This window comes from Patella vulgata, chromosome 4 (genome assembly GCF_932274485.2).
Source record: "Patella vulgata chromosome 4, xgPatVulg1.2, whole genome shotgun sequence".
NCBI classification, from domain to species: Eukaryota; Metazoa; Mollusca; class Gastropoda; family Patellidae; genus Patella; species Patella vulgata.
The window spans coordinates 41,467,227-41,494,621 of record NC_065882.2 but is presented as its reverse complement, the minus strand read 5'-3'; the positions used below and the strand labels follow the sequence as shown (position 1 = coordinate 41,494,621).

The 27,395-nt window shown below is 35.7% G+C and overlaps 1 protein-coding gene across 1 annotated transcript in view; it reads right to left on the bottom strand.

Annotated features, from left to right (window-relative positions):
* LOC126819206 (uncharacterized) overlaps window positions 1–27,395 on the bottom strand; it is a 129,261-nt gene that overhangs the window by 85,857 nt on the left and 16,009 nt on the right. Inside the window, exon 2 of the mRNA XM_050547113.2 lies at window positions 7,214–7,342. Coding sequence (XP_050403070.1) covers window positions 7,214–7,342 — 129 coding nt within the window. The remainder of the gene's footprint in view (window positions 1–7,213; window positions 7,343–27,395) is intronic.

Sequence of the window (27,395 nt, the reverse complement as noted above, 5' to 3'; positions counted from 1 at the left end):
TTAATTAAAATTAAACTTAATTCATTACAAAAGATTAAATTTGTCATGGAATCACTATAGGTCCATACTTCTGTTACTTCCATCAATGAGTTTACTACAACCATTCTATTATTACAATCTTCACTTACAAGACGAAAGGTTTAAATATATAGTCCTTTGAAAATAATTAGGTCATCTATTTGCTACTTTATATGTGAACTACCTGTAGTGTTTGTCATTACTGATACTATTGATACCTGGTGACAGATAAAAAGTCACTATAATAGTCCCAGGTAGGTAAATCAGTTAGTAGCCGAAGGCGCGCGTGTGGCCTTCAGCGCTAGACGGGCCCCTTCGGGGCCCTCCTCCAGGGCCCCTTCAGGTCCAGCACGCCCCTGATCTACACCAAGGTTGAACATTGTACCTTAATTAGAAGCATGGTTATTATGTTCCAAAAAAGTGATACCAGACAGACAGACATACTGGCAGACAAACACTGTCAAGACATTAATTAGCTCATTGAACATTCTACCTCAATTAAAAGCAGAGTTATTGTGTTCAAAAGTCTTGACCAATCAGATTGCTTATCATCACTAGTCAGTTCAAGCAGAAATTCCTCATCATCAATACCGTTAACTATACACGAAGTTTCACCACTCACACTACAGAATCAAAGTTATCGAGCTCAAAAGTCTTGACCAATCAAATTGCTTATCTCTCTGCTTTACCTAAGTAAAAAAAGATCATTATTGAACGTAGTCAAGATATTGATCACCTAGTTAGAATTAAAGTTATCATACCCCAAAGTATCAAGAAATCGAATTGCTTGTCACTCTGCTTAACCTGAGCAGAAAATGATCATTATCAAATGTAGGCAAGGTATTTATGTAATGAAATATACAACAAATTTCACCACTCTCATTCAATTAGAATCAAAGTTATCAAAGAAAATGTTCATCATTGAACTCCATCAAGGCATTCACTTAATAAATAAACTTAATAAATAACTATATATACTAAGTTGAAACATTCTACCTCAATTAGAAGAAGAGTTATTGTGTCCCAAAAGTATGACAAGACAGTCACATTTTAATAGTCCCCTGCTTTCTTTAATGAGGAAACTTTTTCTATGGGTACAGGATTTGAATGTCAAAATTTAAATACAGTGTTTCCATATAAAATTATTCCTAACATAGTATGTATGTGACGTGTTACACCTAGATAATTCTGTGTGCAGTCTTGTGTTCAAATTAAGGATTCCTATAGACTTGATCAGACTGAATTCTATAGGGGATTCTCTTTGGCGCATCTGGTAAATGTCTCACTCATTAAAGGTGTATAGATTCATGCCGAGGTCACACATATTTAAACATATGTAACAGGATGGGTCGTTCTCGATCTGCACTAGAGCGTCGGGAAGGACCTGGTCTTATGCAAATCGGAAGATTCAGGGTCGTACTCAGGATGTCAGGTGACTCTCGTGAATGAAAGTAAATGGAACACTTTCATAGATTTTTAAATGCTTTATTTCATGAAGTACAAATCCAAATGATCGAGGTGCGTGTTCAGGTCTGTTTTCCTCTTACTATTGGTGTACCAGCTGAAAAAGAAAGATTAACAAATACGCCAACTCCAAATTAAGTATAACACAATGATTGACGCTTGCCTCAGCCAGAATTAACAATATTCATGCAAAGGGAAACGAAATGCATACAAGCACCAAATCTAATAACACCCGAACATAACCTCAAATCGATTAGAAACTCATAACTCTACAATAAAATATAAACACATTGTTTTACGCTTGCTTTCGCCAGAACGAATAACATTCGTGCCAAAGGGAGCAAAGTGCGTATAAGCACCAAATCTTATAACACCTGAACGGAACCCGCAAATCAATTAGAACACTTAACCCAATTCAAAGCATGCTTCCTTCAATCGGAATAAATTATTACCCCTGTAAAGGTTCACACCCCCGACCGTTCCAATTAAGGCTGAGTCTGATTGGCCTTGTATACCCCTTTATACGCTATGCAACTGGGAAATGCACGTGCATAATCTATGAGTTACAATTTAGATTCCGCTCTCCCATTGGTTGATTTTATCACATATTGACTAATAGAAAGTTCCAAACTACAAGTCGACGGCATATTCACAAAGTAACGGCTATTTACATAATTGCCACATGTAAACAAACCCCATTACGAGTTCAGCGTAGTATGAAGCAGTATGAAGCAATATGAATAGTATGAATGGTAAGTTCTAGTTATTGTAACAATCTATAAATAAGAAACTCCCACACATACACTGTCTTAGCTTTTTGTTTTAAGTAAACAGTTTAATACTCCAAACTGTATATCAAAATTCTTTCTTACGACTTTCTCTGGCCCTTTAAACCAGCTGCCACATGCAATGCAGAGGAGGTGCTAGGATATATTAGCCACCAATTATGTGTAACCATGGACCTTATAATTATTATAAGGTCCATGGTGTAACACAGATTGTAAGTGTTTTCGGACAGATTCCAGTTACTGTTGGAGTTGTTACTGCAACCTTATGGATGACTGAACAGTGTGTAGGCCTACTGATACTATTACAGACCAATACCCAGCAGATGTGACAATAACAAGAGTAATATAAAATTCATTAAACTGCAACTGAAGTGATGAACCATAGTTTAAACATTGAAGTGAGTCGATCCATGACCACTAAGTGAAAACTGTTGAGATTCAACCCAATCTAAATAATAAACACTTCTCTTTCCAGGGCTGTAAGATTTGTGCAGTCATGTTTTTAACTAATTAACATAACGAGATGAAGAATATAAACTAAACTGAATGAAGATTTGTTTTGACTATTTTCTTATTTTTATACGACCACATTGAAATGTGGTTGTATATTGTCGTCGCCCCTGTCCATCCATCCGTCGGTCCATCTATCACCGAATAGTGATATTAATTTGAATTTCTTTTTCACATTTTATTTAAAGAATGCATAATTTATTTCTTAATTCTATATTCACATATACAGACAATATGGCTGAATTTAATATTTCCTAAAGTGATTGCCTTAAGCAAGAATCGTCTTGACTGTACGTACTGTTATAATCTTTGGGTGCCAATAGGCTTAGTAAGAGAGGGTTATAGAATTAACAATGCAGTCAGATCAGTGCCAACGCTTTTACTTTATTTACGGCTTAAAAGATTATTAACTGATTCTATTAATTATATTTCACAATGAAACTTTACCCAATGAAATTTATATATTAATTTAACTTCTTTCATTTGATTCGTTACAATATATTTTTATCCCTAATTTTATCTTTAATCTGATTCGTCAAAATGATTGTCCTTTTGTCTGTATGCAAATTAGTTTCTTTAAAAGGTCCCTACACAGACAGAGGATCACAACACACATAGACAGGAGATCAGATGAGATGAGAGATGAGAGATAGGAAATAGAGTTAAAACATTTATTAGCCCTTTGATATGATCTTGTATACTAAACAGCAAAAAAAACATCAGTACGATTTCAAAATCAGAGAGGCACTTTAATCAAATCTTTCTAGAAAACGACTTACTAAATGGATCAAAGCAATTTTTTGTAAACAGTATGTTGACACATTAGTGATTAATTCATCACAATTCCAAGACATTATGAGGTTTAAAGTCTGTACACAGTCTATACATCAGTATCTGGTGTGTCCACTGCGAGTGTCAATAACAGCAGCGCAGCGTCTGTACATGGAGTAGACCAGACGATTGATGAACGCCATTGCCCCATGGTACCACAATGTCAAAAAAGCCTGGTGCAATCCATCAACTGTGTTTCGTCTCAGTACGATGTTATTGAGTCTCCTCTGAATTTCATCCCAAAGATGTTCAATCGGGTTTAAGTCCAGTGCATAACGTTGACCCCGTTCTGCTGTAGAAAGTCCCAAGTGACTCTTGCAGTGTGGGCACAAGCGTTGTCATGTTGGAAACGTTGTTTCAATGATCGATGTAGCACAAGATTTTTGAACACCACAGGACCTACTCACTGGTTCAGGCCGATTCCACCCCAAACTATTATGCTTGGACCTTACCATGAGTCTCGTTCCATGACACATAGGTCAGAACAATGCTGGCCACGTTGACGCAATATTCTGGTCTTGCCATCTGCAGTTGATACGCAATACCGCTTCTCATCTGTGATCAGAACAGTTCTCCATTGCCTGTGTCACCAGTTCTGGTGTTGTTGGGCAAACTGTAGACGTTCATGTCGATGGTGAGGGGTGAGTATCAGTTCGTGGTAAGGTCTACGGCAATGGATGTTCTCTCTGGTGGGACGTCGGCGCACTGTATCGGTACTGATGGGTCTTCCGTGTGTTCCCACTGTGCTGTCCCTGATGCCTATGTGAAGGGATTCTGCACGTGCTATTGCACAACATGGCGGTGTTATCACCTGGTGGTAACCCTTGGTCTACCAGTTCGGGGGCGATAGTAGATAGTCCGAACATTGACCTGGAAGTGATTGGCAACGGCTTGTTGCCTGCGTCGAGTCTTCCAAGTGCCTGGTTCCACTGAGCTGTCGTGAGTTGGGGCATGCTGCCGACGATGAACAGCACGTGCAGCATGAGTTACATAAAAATCATGGAGAACACATTACCATCTCAGGTTGCGTTTTTGAGAACATTTCCTTGGTTCAATTCTGTGTTTTGGAAGGAGCCTTATTGCTCAGGTAAAGTTGGAGATGTGGTCACAAATATACAATAAAAACATTTGGCAAGTTTTATGCCTGCCAAGGACAGCTGTCTAGTCATTCGGAGGGAACGTAAAAACTGAGGTCCCGTGCAGGTCCCGTGTACACATTGGAATGCATGTTAAAGATCCCTTGACATTTGGAATTCGATATAAGAGTAGGCCGTATGCCGCTGTCCAGGCAAAATTTCCCTCATAGGACACTGTATGGTGTATACTCGTCTTCATTAGCCCAGTTCGGAGCAGAACAGTAGGATGGTAAATCCTATTTCATTTCATTTTATAGCTACATGTAAGTCGTCCAGGCAGTCAACAAGGGTTGTAGCATATTTTTTCATTTGTCAGTAATGAAAACACTCAAATCTGATTACGAGTAACAACCCATTATCAGAAATTGTTAGAATTTGTTTTGATTGTTTGTCGCGTGACCTTAAAAACTGTGTATAAATTTATATAAACTTTATCCTGTAGCGCGTCCACAAGATTTCTCAAGTGATCAAGGGCCATAACTCTGTTAGTAATTATTGAAAAGCAATAGACTTCTTCGTCTCATAACTTTAAACATTGTGTATAAATTTAAAGACATTTGGATAATAACTTTAGCCTCAAGAGTGTCTGCAAATTTTTTAAAGTGATCAAGGGCTATAACTCTGGCATGGCAGTAATTATCGAAAATCAATAGAATTCTTCGTCTCACGACTTTAAACACTGGGTATAAATTTAAAGTCAATCGGATATTAACTTTTGCCTTTAGAGTGTCCACAATATTTTTCAAAGTGATCAAATTGTTGAAAATCAATAGGTTTCTTCATCTCACGACCTTAAACACTGTGTATAAATTTACAGTCACAAGATTTATCAATGTGATCAAGTGCCATAACTTTGGCAGTAATTATCGAAATTGTTAACCAGCGACTGCCAGGCAGGATACGCCCAAATTTTGCAAAAGATGGGTAGAGAACAAGCTAAAAGCAAAAACAATTTTTTGAACAATCAGGGGCCATAATCCAGAAAGTTATGGTCTGAAATGTGCAAATATCAAAAGGGACTGAGATTTTTTGGAATATATAGATATGTTTTAAGTTTGATCAAAATCAGATAAAAATTGTGACCTCTAGAGGGTCCATAACCTTTGTATTACATACTTACACACAATTTGCGTACAAAGAACGGCCATTTTGTTTGTCAGTTTCATTTCAATTTTCCTGAAATTCCTATTCAACCTTCATTATGGTGGAAAGGTGACATATCTAAACGGTTTTTAAAATCAGAAAAAAATTGTGACCTCCAGAGAATCCACAAGCTAAAAATGTGATTTTTCGACCAATCAGGGGCCATAATCCAGGAAGTAACGTTCGGATATGTGTGATCATCAAGATCTTTATGATAAAAACATAATTTAAAGTTTCATCCAAATAGGATAAAAACTGTGGCCTCTTGAGGGCCCACAACCTTGATATACCATATTTTTACACTATTTGCGTACAAAAGGCGGCCATTATGTCCGTCAGTTTTTTCTGATTTTCACGAAATTCAAACTCAACCATCATTAGTGTATAACTGTGATATATTCACAGGTTTTTTTTTTAAATCTGATAAAAAATTATGACCTGTATAGGGACCACAAGCTTAAAACACGATTTTTCGTACAATCAAGGACCATAATTCAGGAAGTTAGGATTTGATATGCGCAAATATCATAAGGAACCAAGATCTATGGGTTATAAATATGCATTTCAAGTTTCATCAAAATCGGATCAAAATTGTGACCTCACCGGATGTTTACACTATTTGCGTATGAGGGGCGGCCATTTTGTCTGACAGTTTTGGTCCAATTTTCATGAAATTTGAACTCAACTATCATGAGGGTGTAACTGTGATATACTAAAACGTTTTTTTTAAATCGGATAAAAACTGTGACCTCTAGAGAGACCACAAGCTAAAAGCGTGATTTTTTGTACAATCAGGGGCCATAATTCTGGAAGTTACGATCCGATATGCATGAATATCGAAAGGAAACAAGATCTTTGGGATATAAAGTCAATCAAATATTCACTATAGCCTCTAAAGCGTCTTCAAGATTTATCAATGTGATGAAGGGCCATAACTCTTGGCAGTAATTTTCTGAAATCGTTGAAAATTAACAGGCTTCTTCGTCTCATAACCTTAAATACTCTGTATAAATTTAAAGTCAAAAAAGTGTACTGTCAAAGTCAATCGGATATTCACTTTAGCCTCCATAGCAATCATAAGTTTTTTTAGAGTGATCAAGGGCCATAACTCAGACTGTAATTATCAGAAATCGTTGAAAATCAATAGGCTTCTCCGTCTCATGACCTCAAATTCAAAGTCAATCGGATATTAACTTTAGCCTCTAGCAATTGTGGACGCTGGACCGATGGACGGGGGCGACAACAATTTACGACCACATTTCAATGTGGCGTATAAAATCTGATAACTTAAAAAACATTTTATAAATATTAAAATATATTTACCTTCATTGTTTCATAGAGACGAATAATATTTGGATGACGCAGCTGTCCAAGAATCAATGCTTCACGGTTAACATTTTGTTTTAAGTAATCCTCCTTTATTTTTCTCATATCAATAATTTTAATAGCAACCTGGAAAAAAAGATGTAAAGTATTAAGAAAATTGATCTGGGTAGATTTTGAGAGTAACAAAAACGTTTCTACCCTATCTAGCTGACAATAAGGTTGACATTTTGCTGCCAAAGGAGAATTTAAAAACAATCATCTGACACCAACTCACGTGAAAAATATTTCAATTAATTAACAAATCGTGACTAAAGTAAAGCAGAATTTGTTAAAACCTTAATGAAACTTGTTCATGGTTCTATCCCAAGGGTTTTCATAAAATATCAACTCTGCTTCAGTCTGTTTACAATGTTTAATTACTGTTGAAAATAATAGTAGGGTCTCATCTATATACTGTCTGGAAACAACCTTTAAACCACAGAGTTGTATAAGACTATTTTCTGCCTCGTTAAACAAAAGTAGATGTACTGGAGCCACAACCTACCACAGAGTAACAATGTTGTCAGTCAAATTATATATTAGAATTGAAGAGAATAGTGTTAAAGATATTCAAAATGTTTTAGGAGCAACCATACAGGATTAACGACTTGTATGAAAAAAAAAGAAGTCAATGTGTCATGAAATGAATCTGACCTTGAATCAGGTCACTATTGATGCATTTTGAAATTAATGGGATTGGAATCATACACCTCTACTGAGTGATCAGTCAATGGGAATTCCCAACGATCAAGTAAGTAGGAATTGTTGTCACAACAGGATATAACAATTAGGCATTCCTAGGTATAGGAACAATCACACATAACACCACATATTTACATCTCTGCTTCATACTCTTTTCTAAAAGAAGCATAATGGCAGATGTCAGATAATTACATCATTAAAGATATTACACCATTGTTATATTATCAATAGCATTAATTTATACCACCAATTTGTGGACTAAATACTCCATACTTAATGACACTATATAGTTAAAATGCATTTAGGGTGAGTGCCAACTGCATTAGGTCAACTGTATTAATTGCACCAATGTTGGTCATCCACATGTTTGTGCTAAACGTGTAATTTACATGGTATGTATTTGAATTGTATCATTTGTCATATATTGTGTAAAATAGAAGTTCAGTAATTAAAAGACTGAAGAACTATTCCAGATTTGACCCATCATTGATGACCCCAGCGGTTATGTGGTTATGCAAACAGTTTTGTATTGAAAACACTGTTTCTGCTTATTCTTTTGTTTCAACTGCCAAGTGATCTTACGGTACCCTCTCTGCTTTACATCACTTATCTTCCCATATTAATATTGAGGAGGATCATGCTGTGCTATGTATTTTATATAACAGTAGAACATTTCTACTGTATTTTTATTCATGATGACAAGTGCTAACAACATCATGTTACATTCACTTCTACTGAACTTGGGGTAGGATTATCAATTTATCAGTCACATAACCACCTTTCTTCTTAGCTGGTGGTTTAACATCTGCTTTCACATTAGTGATATTGCAGACAGCCACCTACACACACTCCCTTTAAACATCTATAACATGCAATAAATAAAATCTATGTGAGGTTAAAATTCAGTATGGCTTCCATGGTTGACCCTGCTTTGCAAATTCTGTACCAAAGTGGATATATGCACATCCTTTTGATTTCATCAGAACTGACAAACTGTATTGATTTTTGTCAATGGTGGATTAAATGGGTTGCTACCAATCTATAAACTAGACCTCAACAGCAACTTGATACATATAAATTTATAATAATTGTTTGCTTCATTGTTATCTAGAATTTTAAATAATGCAAGTTGGCTAGCCTAGCTAACGGTGATAGGGTTAATTGCTACCAGTATAATATAATAACTAAAGTTTATAGTCCAAACTATCCTTTGCTGTTGGTCTGATAGTTCTAATTAACATTGACTATCTGTCACAATTTGCTATTTGATTATTTCTACAGACAGATTCCTACATCATTATAATCATTGATTGAAGCAACTATTACTTCTATACAACTATATGAAAACCATTTTGAGCAGGTCAGTCTGATTTCTACTTCATTGGAGTCATCATCATGTAGGCTCTTCTAGAATAGATTACCGAAGCGAAGCAGTTTTATCGCCATTTTTAACAAAATAAACTGAAATTAAATATCTTAGCATCCATTTAGAACTTGTGAACTATTCCAATTTTAAGAAAATATGAAATATATTTATCAAAGACCGATTTTTGTTTTATATATTTCCATTTGTGTATCTATCTAGAGATCCAGAGAAAAGGTGAAATAGGTAACGTTAATATACAATTTCAAAAATAATTTCCCAAATAAGGTAATTTGTTATGACATCATAACTGCTTAGCAACAAAATCAAGGAAAACCATGACAACCAATTGATGAATGAACCAAACTGGCAACACATAATATTAGGATAAAAATTATGAAGGGATGTGGTAAAATAGTTATTTAGGTTAGTTAGGCACTGAGCATGTGCATCCAGTTTATTACTATCATAACCATGATAACTATCGACATTAGCCCTGTGCTCCAAATTGCATTGTATTGGATATTTATGTTGGAAATATACTTTTAAATAAAAGAATGTACTTTTATGAAAATATATACAAGATGTATTTTCAATCAATAACATAGAAATGTAAGAATTATAGGCTACTATTTGAAAGTTTACAAAATTACCTGTAATGTACCAGAAGGTGCAATGGTGGAAATTGGTTTTGTTGTTACTGTACCCGACTTGCTTTTAGGAGGTCAAAGTGTGTTCAAAGTTTAAACCAATCAAATTGCTCATCTCTGCTTAGCCTTAGTGGAAAATGTGCATGATCAAATACACCTACACCAAGTTTGAACATTCTACCTCAAATAGAAGGAGAGTTATTGTGTTCCAAAGTCTCGACCAATCAGACTGAAGCCTAAACTTTGCCTAAGCAGAAAATGCTCATTATTGAACTCAATCTTTGTTAAGGTGTTGATGTAATTAAAGTATACACAAAGTTTCACCACTATCACTCAATTAGAATTAAAGTTATCAAGCTCTAAAGTTTGACCAATCAAATTGCTTATCGCTCTGCTTACCTTTAGCAGAAAATGCACATTATCGAACTTAGTCAAGGTATTGATGTAATGAAACTATACACCAAATATCATCACTCACACTTAATTAGAACCAAAGTTATCGTGCCCTAAAGCATCAACCAATCAAAATCCTTATCTCTGCTTAGTCTAAGCACAAAATGCGCATCTTTGAACTCCATCAAGACATTCACCTAATGAATGCCTACACGAAGTTTCAATATTCTATCTCAATTAGAAGGAGAGTTATTGTGTTCCAAAGTCTTGACCAATCAAATTGCTTATCGCTCTGATTACCCTAAGCAGAAAATGCTCATTAACGATCTTAGTCAAGGTACTGATGTAATGAAACTGTACACCAAGTTTTATCACTCTCACTTAATTAGAGCTAAAGTTATCATGTCCCAAAAGCATCAACCAATCAAATTGCTTATTTCTGCTTACCCTAAGCAGAAAGTGCTCATCTTGGAACTGTAGTACTATCGGACTTCTTTTCTTGTTGCGTTTGTTTTTCTTCGTGATTGTAATAACACTATAGAATCAATGGTTTTACAACTTTATTGTTAAGCTGTAATGGCATTGAAGGTACCTCGTTCTCAATAATAATAGCTGCTTGGAATATCTGGGTGAGCTCTGATCAATCTCGCTCTACACCCTGTTTTATACCCCGTAATTTCTGCAGGTCTTAGATAGCCTTGACGTTAATTTCCATCTCAAATATGGAATAAACCGCTTTATTTCACAAGACTCGAGGAGGAAACATTACCTTATTTGGTCTACCAACCATAGGTCAATAACAGATAGAATTTGATGGATATTTTGACAATGGTTATGATTTTACCAAAATATCACTGTTTCTTATGTATAACTATATATTCACGTTCATTAAGTACATGTGATTTGACTCTATAGACAGAGTGAAGCAACAATTTTTCAAAGAAGCAATATTGTCTTAAGGACCAAAGTGCTACAGAACTCCATCAAGGTATTCACCAAATAAACACCTACATGAAGTTTGAACATTCAAGCTCAATTAGAGAAAGAGTTATTGTGTCTCAAAAAGTGTTACGGACAGACAGACTGGCGGACAGACCCATTTTCATAGTCCCCTGCTTTCTTCCAAAGGCGGTGGACAATAAGATGTGTAACTCCACAATACAAATAGATTACACTCTTTGTATAACATGAAGTATCTCTCAACTTGAGCACGATTCTGTGAAAACAGAAAGGACATGACCTTCAGTAGAAATTTAAATAGTAGAAGATTGAGATGTTAGATGGTAGGGTGATAATTATTAATCATTCACTGTCATCTGAACGGGCCATACTACACAAGAGACACTCTATTCTACCGTTATGACTTGTTCTGTGTAAACTCCACTAGTGATTTTTCAACATTAAGGATTAATGTCATAAATCAGTGCCACACAAACACTGATATGATCAAACTGTGATTAGATATTAGATTCGATGAATGCAGAGTAGTAGTACTAATTGATACAATTAATGATATTACCGTTAATCGAAAGTATAAAACAACATTTTGTCCTAAAAATAATTTGAATGGGCCTACTAGAGATGTTTAAAGGATCTCAGTGACCAATTTACTTTGAGGAGGAGAAATAATTTCTAATGTCAACCCAAATAGGTCCTTTACAACTAACATCTGGTTATAGACCTCCATTTCTTTATTACACACAAGAGACTTTATAAGTTTATGAAACAGAAGGATGTAGTTCCTTAACTCTTTAAGAATAGTTGGATTCTGATCAAAACACATGTGCTTAGTGTGACAGGGTGCTCATGTCAAGAAACGAGAGTTAATGTGTTCCAAAGTCTCGACCAATCAAATTGCTTATCGCTCTGCTTACCCTGAGCAGAAAATGCTCATTATCGAAGTTAGTCAAGGTATTGATGTAATAAAACTATACACCAAATTTCATCATTCACACCTGATTAGAACTAAAGTTATCGTGTCCCAAAGCATCAACCAATCACTCCATCAGAGAGAGAGAGAGAGAGAAATGGGGTTTAACGTCCACTCGACACAAACTAGGTCATTTCGGGACTAACATATGGTTTAATTTTATATCAATAAATCGCTTGCGCGTAGGGGTCTTTAAATCTTAAAATGCGAAAAATCTTAAAAAGTGATATTGACAAAATTGGTTATTTCTCGGCAAGGGAAGATACCAGAAACACTTTTTTGATATCTGTATGATCATATTGAATAATACTATTTGTCCACTGGAATCATTTATCACAATTTTATACCAATAACGAATAATGAATGTCGTTCATTTGTTTTGGAGGCTAAAAATACAGTTTTTGCCAAAATGACAATACTTCTGGTGATAAGGAAAATGTTAAATTAGTTTTATGAAATCATAAATGGCATTAGGCATGCATCACATGGTGAAAATTTTATGAAAATCGAATAATAATTGACACTTTAATGGGCCAAAAACCTTGAAAAGTGACTTGTAGAAAATCGTCTATTTCCCCGCAACTGAACAAGTAAGAAACCATTTTGTGATATCTATATGACCACATTGGTTCATTCCATTTGTTGATTGGAATCAAATATCATAATTTTAAACACATAACAAATACAACTACTTTGTATAAAATATTTGTATTGATGGCTAAAAATACAGTTTTTGCCAAAATGACGCCACTTCCGGTGACAGTGAAAATGTGAAATTAGTTTGGCCTAGTCAAATGTGGCATTAGGCATCAAATGATGAGGAAAAATTCAAAATCAAATTACAAGTGGCTCTTTTAAAGGCAAAATTCTTAATGCACCATCAATTGCGATGGGTGAATGCGTTCCAAAAATAGGATGATATTGATAATTGGATAAAAATTTTAGGACGTGTAGGATTTTGAAGATTGACTTACATTATCAAAATGGTGGCACTTCTGGTGAATTTTAACTTCATGAGATTACCCTAAAAATTTCACAGACAACTCCTATTGTCAAATATTTTTAAATAATGCAAAATTAAAGAAGTTGAAAAGCTGACTTCATCTTCAAAGGGGATATAATCGGAAAATTTTTGTTGACATTTTTGTAATGTATTCTGAAAGTTTTAAGTCGAAATCTTCAAAAATAAAACAGTTACGCTCAGAATTTTCACTCTTTTCACTTTTGAGCTTAAAATTTTGCCATACGCATGCATCGTAGAGGCCACAATGCTCTGACGTAAAAATTGAGAAATACGAACAGCTACAAATTGGTGAAAACTGCATTCAAATTAGTTGAAAAACAAAAAAGTTTCCTTTGATGTCTAATATTGGTCTATTTTCGTTGATGATGTCACTTCCTATTATCATTTTTAAAGTTTTAGTTATTCCTTTACGATTCCAACTAAATACCTTTCGGATTGTATAGGGTTTAATTCTGTAGAATATGTACTTTTTCCAAAAACGCGATGGAAAAATAATAAGCTTAACAAAAACAATAGTGTTTCACACAAGCTACGCAGTGTGATACCCTAATAATAGCCCTTACTCCAGACCCATTTACCTATATCTTTAACCCCTTGTCCACCGAGTCGCGGAACATTTTTTGGCTTCTACTAGATTCCTATGACCAAGAAATCTGACCTCTGGACTTAACTAAGTGAAGGTCACAACCGGATTAACCGACTGCTCTTCTTGTGAGCACATCATTATTTCTTTCTATGTTTATCCCCAATATTCCACCTTTGGGTGCTAGTCATACTAACAGTCGAAATGGTCAAGATTATTTTCATGAAATGTTATGACTGATCACTACAGCCAGAAAATATTTGATTATATGACAGGATGCTCCGGTCGGTAATTGCACCCGCCATTCCAGGCATGGAATCCATACACCTCTATCGAGTGAGGCAAAGGGAATTCCCCAAGACCAAGAAACACCACTGGACAGAAAATTCTAGGCGTTGCTAGAAATACGAACAATCACACAGCCTACCATATCTTTACATCCCTGCTGGGGATAGATCAACGACAAACAATGGATGGATTGACGAAGGTGATGACAATATACAACCACATTAAGTAAGTGTCCATACTAGTGTGTACTAAACATTATTCTTGGACATTCTATTTGAAGATCCATGGTTTTATTATGAAACAGTCCTCCAACAAAATACTGCTTTCAAAAGTCTTAAATGACTAATCATAATCTTTATATCCACGTTTAATCTTCTAGATAAATTGGTATAACATCAACCAGATGATACTATTTTTTTTTTTAACCAAAGATAAGTAAATTGGTTGGCAGTTTTATGCATGTCAGTGATTAGTAAAACCAGGTCTAGAAGTACTGTATATTGTGTTATAAAGAATTCTTAGTATGTTTACTAGACATTTGAAAATCTGTAAATGTGTCTTATTTACTGCAATACAACCATTGCAAAGTGTCTGAATTCTTCCTTTCAGCACATGATTGTCAATATGATTAATGGTCATGAGACTAAATTTGTAAGATGTTGTGCAAGTGATATATCAAGCAATATTATGCTTTTCATTTCATTCAATTTTGAATTAGTTGAGCAGGGAGTTTGGAACTATCTAAATAACTACTAGTGTGGTTCTCTCAGTGGGTGACCCATTGAAAAGGTAGTCACGCTTAAAGTGAAAATACACAAAACACAGCAGTTATGTCTCGAAAAAAGAATAGCTATAGAAAGCTCCTTATCCAAAAGGAAAACTTGAATGTTGACAAAATTTGATAGGATCCTTTATGGCTTTTAGAAATCTCATCCCTATCGTAATATCTCTGGGACAGAAAGTCCTAGAATGCTTAAAATTAATTGGGTGTATCTGCTTTGAACCCAAAGCTGCTTCGTCCTATCACAGTCCTAATGCTTCACACCAAAACTGTAGCCTCTATCACCTTCACAAGCAATTTGGTGACGGACAGCCTGGCCGACCGATAGACTGACTGTCAGGGTGACAACATAATAAAGGGAGATAACACTGGAAGGTCAAAGAAATTCTGCGAGAATGCTGAATATAATAAATTGGGTTTGTCTGATGTTTCACACCACTCTGTTAAAAAATGTGGCCTATTATCACATTCACAAGCAAATTGTTGATGGACCACCCAGCAGACTGATGGACCGATAGACTGACTGTCAGGGTGACAACATATGACACTCACACTGAAATGAGAGAAACACGTAACACAAACCAATTACAGACAGTTTGATGAGATCAATTTTGACTATGTCAAAATGATGCATGTGATTAAAGTTCAGATGTTTTTGGGGTATTGTTTTCTATTTATTATTGTACATGTATCTCATACTGAAATAAGCTTTGATATTTGTTTTCTTTATATCAATGTATATCACACAGGGTGGAAGCAAGCTGTCCGAGGCACTGAAGCAACACAATATTTTGGTCATTTTAAGACTAAAACGTTTATATGTGTGTAGCAGTGATGTAAATCTAAGGTTTCCTGAGTGATTGTTCATGTATTTGGGGACACCTAGATTGTTCTGTCCTGTGTTATCTGGAGTATGAATATATCTCTGACTGACTTGCTTGGGGAGAATTCTGTTTGGCTCACTTGGTAGAGGTGTATAGATTCCACACCTTAGGTCGCGGATTGGATTCCTGATACAGCAACATGTGAAATGTGAGACAGAAAGAAGTGGGGGCAATGCATCAGTACTGAACAAAATTGCCCCACTGCTTCACAAAAAAGGGGTTGGGTGAGCAAAGGGTTTAAGTGTGTGCTTAAGATCTTAAGGGGAGCTTATGTCGACTTTGCAGCTCAAAGCAACTAGTTGCAGTCAGTGTGCTTATGTAGATCATATTATGAGCAACTGAGGACATCTGAGAGCAACGCTCATGTCAACTTGGAACTGATAGCAATGGTACTTAACATGTGACTGTTAATTTATTCATCAAAGGAATGGTCGCTCTTGCCACAATTCTATTAATATATTATTGTCAACATCATCAACATGTCTTTTATCATGTGATGTTTCGATCTTTTTCAGTTGCTTTCAGTTGCAGGGTTGACATAACCCCCCTGTAAGGTCTGTAGTTTTGATTCACCGCTTGCGCATTACAAGGAGTAAGGTTACCTATCCAACCTCAAGGGCTCTCTCGGCTCGTAAGGTTTCCTCCCACTGCTAAAGATCCCTACTTGCAAGCAAATTATTAAAATGAAATTGAACCATATGTTAGTCCTGAAATGAACTAGTTTATGTCGAGTGGCTGTTAAGCCCCATTTCTCTTTCTCTCTCAAGCAAAAAAAAAAAAAGAAGCAGTGGGTCAATACAGATGATGTCAAGTGACAATCACATACTTTTAGAACTATTCGAGAAAGGGGAAAATAGCACAAGTGTGTCATGTTCGCACGCTTCTCCCCGTTCACAAATTTTCTTGTGTTCAGGGTAACCCCCTATGCTCTAGTGCTACAGATTCCATTGCAATGTCTTTCAATGTGCTGTTTGGATCTTTCAAGCCCGACTCGTCAGGGGCATGATATTGATGTAGCCACCCAATACCCTCATTTTGTTTCGATATGACATACTGAGGTTTTCTACCTTTCTTAATTTCATTGCATGTATCATATATGGAAAACTTTCAGTAAAGATTTGAATATAAAGTGATCTATTAATTACTGTTTCAAATTATGTAAGACCTTTTAAGTAAGACACATGTTAAATCATAACTAAGAAAACAAACCTGAAATCAGGGTACTGAAACGGATAATAAATTTAGTAATTTTTTGCAGGTTTTAGGATGCTTTAAACTCACATTTCTAATAGGAGTAGAACTCTCTAACTTTGTAATCTAAGACACCTTTTGGTGTAGATTATGAATTTAGCATCATACGCAATGTGCAATTCACACAGTTCTTGCCACCAGGTGGCAAAATGTGGAACAAATGAACTATTCACTTTTATTTTCAGGATTTCCACAGCCTCGGGCAAAGTCACTATTGTATACACAAACTCCAAAATTGGCATAGTTAATGTCAGTTTGTCTTTTATCAATTTACAAAAGATTCTAAGTCGATGGGATATATACTTTTCCAAATATTCAGTCTCGAAATTCAATGCACACTGAAAACGTACAAAATATACCCATTTTCACCTTCAATTTTGGCCATGCGGGACAGAGGTTAAAATTCTGAAAAAGTTTGATAATAAAACTTGAATTACCCTACTATAACATACATTAAAGTCCATCTTGTGTATTTGATTGTTTATATTTTTAATTGACACTTGAAATTTGTACGGTGATGAAGTTTTAATGGCTGTTATAAAAATTGTTGACTTTTCACATTGATTTTAATATAACTTCTCAATGACCTATATTCCTCAAACGTGTCTATTTAGAGTGACTTTTTGCCTAGATTACAAATATGTAATCATTTTGAATGTACATTGTATTGTTCTAATTTCATTTTGCGTCCAAAATGAGAACAAAATGGTTAATACGTTTCATGAATTGGAATAATGGATTTTGATGATCAGATTAAAATTATTTCTGAAAGACTTAGGCCCCTCAAATTTGTCATTTTAGATCAACTCTTAACATAGAATAAGAATAAAGACTCTTTTGGGATCCAGGGAGTATCGTTTCAATTCAGTTTTGCTTTAAAAACAGGTGAAAACATGTTTTGTCCGCTTAGAAAGTTGAAGTACCACTATCACTAGACGCCTCAAAACTACAGGCCGCAATTCTTAACGGTTTGTCTTGAAATTATGTATACCAATTTTTTCTTATACCCTAAGGATGTTCCCTATTGTTTTTGGTGCGTGCCCGACCCCCAGGGGCAGAGAGCCACGCTCAATTTTTGTATGTGCCAGTTTGTCGCCTACAAGCCACAATGGATTGTCTTGAAGTTGTGCATACTTATTACTTATACCCCAAGAATGATCGCTATTGTTTTTTGTGCATGACCAACCCCCAGGGGCAGAGCCATGCCTATTTTTTCTTTGAATGTCTGTGTGTTTTGATCACCTTGAAAACTTTTCATACTTATTCCTTATACCTTTAGGATTGGCACAGCAACGCCCATTTTTTTATGTTTTCGCCTAGGGGCTGCAATCCTGGAACGTGACAGGGGTCGAGCATGCACCAAAAGCTCAGAATTGCAGCCTGTGGATGATAACACAAAAATCTGGTGTTGCTGTGCCCCTGGGTGTCGTGCATGCACCAAAAATAATAACAGTCATCCTTTGGATAGAAGGAATATATATGAATAGTTTTCAAGATAATCCATTAAGAATTGAGGCCTGTAGGCAAAACACACAGACACACAAAGAAAAAATGGGTGTGGCTCTGACCCGGGTTGGGCATACACCAAAAACAATAGAAAACATCCCTAGTGTGTAAGGAATAAGTAAGCAGACAAAACAAATTTTCCCCTGTTTTTGAAAACAAAATTAAATTGAAACGATACTCCCTGTAGCCAAAATGATTCTGTATTCTTATTCTACATTATATGTTGCTCTAAAATGACAAATATGAGGAGCCTAAGTCTTTCAGAAGTAATTTTAATCTGATTGTCAATGCCCAAAATTCCAATTTGTAAAGCAGAATAACCATTTTTTTTCTCATTTGGGAGGCCAAATAAAAATTAGAACAATACAATGTAGATCCAAAATGATTGCATATTCGTAATCTACGCAAACATTTACTCTATATAGACACATTTGAGGGGTATAGGACATTTAAACGTAATTTTAAAATCAACATGAAAAGTCAACAATTTTGATAATAGCCATTAACCCTTTCAATGCTAGACGTAAATCCACTGCCTGTGCTAGACCCTTTTTAGAGGAAAAAGAGAGATTTTGAACTAGATGACAAACCGTACTTATAAAAACTTTTTGGGGAATTCTTTGTATGTGTTGGTATGGGCATGTGGTTGGTTGGACTATTAAGAGGAAAAAATAGAATTTTGGATATATACATAATCATATAGTCACGTGACCTTATGGCCGCCATTTTGGATTTCTCGTTTTTCACTAAATCTATGACAAAAACAATTTGTTCTCCATGAAATACTTCTGGGATATTGTTTTTTTCACTGGATCTTGATAAATATATATAAAATGAACAAAAATATCAAGTTTTGATTATTCATTTTTTTCTTTTATTCAAAAGAAGACAGAAATGTATGAAAGATACCAGAATCGTGAATAACTATGAATGTTGAACATTTACTCGTCTCCATTGGAAGAATCTCCATTGTCTCCATTAGGACTTGCAAAGTAATCAAATTTTGTGTGATAGGCCTTGAAACAATCCTGATCTGAATGAAGACCTGGCTGGCTTGGACAGTCAGGGCAAATCCAAACCGTCCTGATTTCTCTACCAGCCCTGCTGCGAAGTCCCCTCGCCCAGCACACGCGACACATTTTGTCCTTTCTGTACCCTGTGTTGCCAGCCTTTGCCTCTCTTTTCTGAGGAAAGTGTCTCCCTGTAAGCCTCTGTACTGTGTATGTCCTTATAACTTCTTTGTTCAGTTTCGGACTGGAACTTATAAGTATAGCCAGGAGGTCCTTGAGGTCCGCTAGGAAATCTTTGGTAGACGGCGTGAACTTGCGATGAAGTTTATGTGCACACAATACACATGTCATGAACAACCTCAAAGCTACCTTTTTGTACCATTTGAATGTCTTCCGCACCAAGGTCACACTGTGGAGCTGTTGATCTACCATATCAACCCCATCCATCTTGTGGTTATAAGCAATGATGCAGGCAGGTTTGGAAATAGGATTTCCATCCTTGTCATCTTTTCCAGTAGGAACCATAGCAGCAGTTCCCTCTGTGGTCAACATACATACTTCTTTGGGTTTGTCATTTGATTTGTCTTTCTTTGCCCTGAACTTTACAGCATGCATGTGCCCTGTTTGTGATTTCATGAAACAAGATGACCCCTTCTCAAGTCGTCTAGTGCCAAGGTCACCAGAATAATTTGCACGCTTTGGGTTGATGGTCCCACAGAGGTATGTATCGTGATCAAGGAGGTAGGTAGCCAAATCAGGAGATGTGTTATCAAGATACAGTGTGTGGCCAAGGCCAAGATATGGTTGGATCAGATTCAGAGGGATTCGCTCAGTTACCAGCATTTGAGGCTCTGGCTCATCGTGATCTCTAAGTGTGTTTTCACCAGAGTAGACTATAAAATCAAGAGAAATACCCTCGGATGTAGTAAGTTCATAGAACTTTATTCCAAAGCGAGACCTCTTAGTTCGGATACATTGTTTGAAAAGAAGTCTGCCCTTGAATAATAAAAGGGACTCATCAACGCAGAGATCTTTATCGGGGGCATATACCCGCCTCATGCGGTCCCTCACCTTTCTAATCAGTGGCCTTACCTTGCAAAGCCTGTCCCTATTGGGGTCTTTTGGGTCATATGCTGGGTGTTGATCATTTGCAAAATGCAGGAATTTCAGAAGGAAGAACCTATCCCTTGTCATTATTTGCCCATATATATAGGGGTTTCTATCAGATCTAGCTTGGACCAATACATCTCCAGCCTCGGTTTATGAATAATACCCATCAGTCCAAGTAAACCAAAGAATGTCTTCATTTCTGATACAGTAGTGTCTTTCCACGAATGAACCCTGGAAAACTCTTTGAAGTTGTTCTCGTTCTCCTGAATGAACTGGTGAGCATATCGATTTGTTTCCTCTGCAATATGCCTGAAGATATCGTCAGTGAAGTACTGGGCAAAGAATTCATCAATAGTAGCATTGTCACCAATTCTAACTTTAAGTCTCTCACTACCGACGAGCAGAGCCAACACAAACACGTGGACCACGTCTACCACTACCAACACTACTATTGTCATTCAATATAGGCCTAACAGGAACCGGGCCACGAGCAATGCCACCACGAACACGCGGACCACACCTGCTTCTGCCAAGACTACGTGTGACTTGCACTACCTCGTATTCACCATTTCTTTCATTCCCCGTTCCCATATCATTATCGCTATAGTCAGTCAATTTATCTACACGTTCGGGACTCTGGGATTGCCTACGTCTTTTACGATCTAGCAGGCCAGCATCATTATCAACATCAGAATTATCATCAGAATCTACTGCAGACATAGGGCTATCATGGTCATCTTGGCCTTGTTCATCATACACGTGAGACATGTCGAGCAACAAATCACCGACTTCAAACTCCCAATCACTGTCCTGACTACTATCATTATCAACTGGAAACGAATTATGTGTATCATCCGACTCGAAATTGTCTTCACTGTCGTGGTCAGCGAAGATGTCATCCCGCCATTTTACGGTTTGACGCTTTGAAACACGTGGAAATATGTTCTAGTGTATAGAAAAAAACGATAGATGGCACTTTCTGTTACGACGTTAAATTTAGCGAGGGCCTTATTGACTACCCGGGTATGCGCATTTTATAATACCCGGTACTAAAACTTCATCACTGCACAGATCTCAAGTGCCAATTAAAAATATTAGCCATCAAATACACAAGATGGAATTTAATGAATGTTATAGTAGGGAAATTGAAGTTTCATTATCAAACATTTTCAGAATTTTAACCTCTGTCCCACATGGCCAAAATTAAAGTGAAAATGGGTATTTTTTGTACGTTTTCAGTGTGCATTAAATTTCGAGACTGAATATTTGGGAAATTGTATATATCTCATCGACTTAGAGTCTTTTGTAAATTTTGTAAATTGGTGGCACGAACTGTGTGAATCGCATATTGCATGTGATGCTAAATTCATAATCTACACCACAAGTTATCTTAGATTACAAAGTTTGAGAGTTTTAGTCCTATTAGAAATGTGAGTTTAAAGCGCCTGAAAACCTGAAAAAAATTACTGAATTTATGATCCGTTTCAGTACCCTAATTTCAAATGGCCATATCTCAGCAAATGTTCGGCCTAGAGACTTATAATTTTGGATTTGTTAGCTTAAGTCCATGTACTATAACATCTATCTTTTATTAATTTTTTGAAGGGGGTCATGTTCCCAACTTTCCGAAATTTGGTCCACTTGACATGGAATGACCTTAAAAGAACTCATTTATTTAGTGCACTTGAAGCCAGAAAATGCTACATTGATGATGTGCTAAGGTTTTCCCATCAGATTTCTAAACTTATATACTACATATATAAAATATGATACATAACATATAGTCTATTGTCTTAAAACAATGTAGCAACAATTCTCCTGGCAAACAACCATGGAGCTTTATTCATTGAGAAAGAAAACAAATAAAATTCACAAATATTCATTGCTAATTTAGATATCTTTATTGCTATGGCTTATAGAAACCTTGTTGTCAATTCATTTCACTAAATAACCCGACTTTTTTCATTGGCAAGACAGAAAGACAAAATGCAGAATCCATGGCAATTGTTCCCCAAAAATCAATAGCAGATACCAATTATTGTAGATGGTTTTGGCCAGTATTGAAAGTATATAAGTTGAGTTGAAGAGTAAAATCAGCCTTGTAGTTTCTATTAATTTCAATTTCTACACAGACGAGGCACATTTATCAGCATAATGAACATACTGACTTATCTATCACCAATTATAGTTTTAATAAATAACCATTATATATATATAAATAAATAAACTATTCCAATAATAAAATATTTCTATGACTATTACAACTTTATGCAAACTGCAAATCTACAGAATGGTGAAATACTATACTGTGAAGCTGATTAACAAATATTAAAATACTAAAACTATGTACCATATAAGACTAAAACCAATAATTTGAAGACACAATATTCCAAACTAAATGACAAATACAGACAATACACAATAAGAAATAGTTTTACCAAAAATCAGAATATTGGTCCAAAAATCAAATTCAACGAAGAGCAGGCAGCAACCTAGCTGTCCAGGCAAAATTTACCTAAAAGAACACAGAACTTAAACATACATTATGCAAGAGCTAAATCCAACTATTGCAAGTCTTTATATAGGCTTCAGATGTCATAGAAATTATAAATTAGATCTTTATTTACACAACAAGCACAAAATCAACTCTGTAGACCCACCGATGGCTTGGATTTAAACAGGATTTCGTTGACTGATTTTAATTTTAAATGGCGTCATGAGCGGAGATTAACCGTTACTTTGACATCATACTCCCGGATTGAGGCTAAATGATAGAGTGTATGAAGCGAGGCCACCGTTGAGCAATGCCTTAACAAATGACATCTAAACTATTTAAAGTGCAATAAACTAAACACAGATAATGACAAATTATACAATTCCTGGAGACCGTGTGATGACTAATATAGACGGACAGGTCTTATGTGTTAATAATATCAATAAAAATATTTTTATTTCCCAGATAGGCACAACACCACTGGTGTATACCTATACATTTATCATAATTGTATTATAATATTATGTCCTATATTCAATTGATTTAATGCATGCCCAAAATACAAGTAAGAATGAAAATTTACCCTCTCACTCATTTTGTCCAATTGTTATAAAAGTCCAAAAAGGTAAAACACAAATTCGGATATGATGACAGCAGACAAAAGACAGCAGAGATTATGTAGGTTGAGTTAATGCCTGTCAATCAAACGATCGGCCATACTAAGAATCGGTGAAGATGGAATTCAATCCCATTTCTAGTCAAAAATTACACTGGTGATAACTATGTTCAGAATAAAGTAATTTGACTGAAATTTTCAATATATTCTTCTTTCATCATCTATTTTTGAACTGTTATAGCAAGAATGGCTAACTCCTTATAAAAATCTCCCATAATGTATCTTTAATTAAGTTTGTATACTATATTCCAATGTGTGAATAACTTTATTATACTATAATCACAGAGAGTATGGGAAACCCAGAATAAAAGGATTTTGTTGAATATGCCACCTGTAGCATCTATCTGGGGAGTGGTGTTTCCAGCCACTCTTTCTTCCCATTCGAAAGACTAGACACTCTTCCTGGCCAGATTGTCCGTTCTGTACCACTGAGACATGGGGAAGCCAGTCGTGTAAATTCTACAGAACTTTCTCACCCACCACACAGGACCTGGTATCATACATTCAAACTCTTTCTACTGACTCTTGGTTTACTTTAAAGGTATATATATGTGTGTGGGTTTTTTTAATCTGGAAAAGTGCATTCTGACACAATTACATTAAAGGATAAAAGTATGATTTTGTCTACAAAGTAAAGAAATAACCTAAATAGGTTATCTGAAAGATGCACTCAAAATATTGAGCCGCTTAATTTGCTATGGTACCTGTAAGTATTTTAAACTCTGGCTAAACATGCACGAGAATAGCATGGAATTTTCGAACTTGTTGCCAACCATACATGGAAACTTAAAGTTTGTAGATAAAGGTTTGTGAAAGTCTTCCACACAGTTATCCTGTTTTATTCACTAAAACATATTTGTGACCTCTGCTTTAAGTTACATTTAGGTTCAATGAGACTAAATCAACACCACTTTTAATCAATACTTCTATAAATTAACATGATATCCTCCATTAAATGCAACTATACCTTAAGGCTATTACTGACATAAATGCTTCCAGTTGGGTTCCCATGTAAGTAAAAATGGTATCAGATGTTCTGATAGTTTGATTACAGAAGAAGATGAAGCTCCTTGATAGAAGATAAACCCTGGGGTACTGATTATACCACAACAAGACACCAGCATATTAAATTAATACAACACAACAATCACCCTTACATCAAAAACGATTTAACGCCAAAAGCTTGTGAACACTTAACACTACATCAGTAGATAATCTGCTGATAGAAACACTTTTCTGACTGTTGGTATTTTGATCCTGTAAACATGTAATGCCTAAGACAATTTGTGACATTTAGATGACGAATAGGTTTGCCTTTAGCAGTTGATATAATGGTAGGCAGTAGGTCCAAATATAAAAGAATGTCTCCTCGCTATCACAGTGATGTTATTCCTTTTAATCATTTCATATTTCATGATAAACAAACTTCCTAAAAACATGTTTCCAGAGATAAACTCTAATGTTCAGCCAAGTTTGGATGTCGACACCAAGTCTTCTCATTCTGGTATAGTATGGCATAACTGTCACCAAATATATGGCTGCTTTCTAGAAAATTGGCTTTATCCACATAATTAACTGCTTATGGTCAAGTTCCAATGTCAGGCACATAAAGATCATAATTAGTCTCTTGCTAGAGGATATTCATATTCACATGTTCATAATCAATCATTTATTCTGATAAAACTAAAGTAGGCCTACATTTCATAGATTTCTACAGCAAGGCCGCATCTGAAAATACTGTTGGTTTTTTGTATGTACATGTATGATCTTAATGGTTAAAAAGATACACTAAATTGGTCTATGGGGCCTTTGTATTGTGGTGAATTGTGGGAATTTTAAGACACAAACATATTTTGTCCGATTTGAACAACTGGATGCTGTTCACACCAGAAAATCCTGAGGAACTTTCTCAATCAAAACCTGAGATTGACCCAGAGAAACAATATTAAAGTCCATTTCAAATTAATATAAAATATGAATGAATCTGTATTGGGGTGGGTGGGTGGGTGGGTGGGGGGGGTGTTATTTTACAAATGTTGATGTTCAAATTTGTGGCCCCCTTAAAAAGTAGTAGTTACCCTACCCATGTATGAAAATATTTTTTTTATTACTTTCTGACCCCCCTACACCCCCTGAAGATTGTTGGGGTTAATTTAGATTTCATTAAAAGTCTTCATTATTTTTCCCTGTATAAACCTCATTTGGACTCTATATTAAAGTTTTCGGGGTCGCTGAGTTCATGGATGATATTAAATTTAAGATTTGAAAATCCAAAATGGCGGAAATCCAAGATAGCGGTAATATTTCCACAAATTCCATATGTGTTGATATTTTCTCAGTGTGAAACGACCTGTCTAACATTTTACTGTTACATTTTCTTATCTATAAAACTTTTTATGTATACTTATCTATATTTGTCTATAGACTCACCTATATTTGTCTATATTCTCACATAATTGTGCTTATTGTGTGCTTTTCGTACTCAACCATCATCACATTGTAACGTTGATATATTCACACGTTTTTTTAAATCGGATAATAATTGTGACCTCTAAGAGGAACCACAAAATAACAACGCGATTTTTTGTACAGTCAAGGGCCATAATTCAGAAAGTTACGATCCGATATGTGCAAATATCGAAAGGAACCTAGATCTTTGGGTTATAGACATGTATTTCAAGTTCCATCAAAATCGGATCAGAATTCTGAGGGTCCACAACCTTGATATACCATATTTTTACACTGTTTGCGTTCGAGGGGCGGCCATAATTGTGACCTCTGGAGGGACCACAAGCTAAAAACGCGATTTTTCATACAATCAGGGGCCATAATTCAGAAAGTTACAATCCAATATGCGCAAATATCAAAAGGAACCAAGATCTTTGGGTTATAAACAGGTATTTCAAGTTTCATCAAAATCAGATGAAAATTGTGACCTCTAGAGTGTCCACAAGCTAAAAACAGGATTTTTCAAATAATCAGGGGCCATAATCCATGAAGTTATGGTTCGATACATGCCAATATCGAAAGGAACCGATCTTTGGGAGATAGACCTATATTTCAAGTTTCGTCAAAATCGGATAAAAATTGTGACCTGTTGAGTGTCCACAAAAAATTGTGGACGGACGGACAGGAGAGACGGACAGGAGCGACGACAATAAACGTCCAAATAGGCGTATAAAATTGGAAAGGGTTGAAGGTTTGAGAAATATATGTTGATTCATTGTTAAATTAGACCTCATCCCCTAGTTTGTTAAAAGCAACTTATGAAATCCTTGCATCATTTGTGAATACTTTCCTTTCATTCATGTGAATATCTATCCAAGGGGAAACATAATAATCTTTCTTTTATTCTTTTCACTCAACCAACAATACGGCGTAACGGTGACATATTCAAACGTTTTATTTAAACAGATAATAATTGTTAACTTACATTTCAAATTTCAACAAAATCAGATACAAATTGTGACCTCTATTGGGTCCACAAGCTAAAAA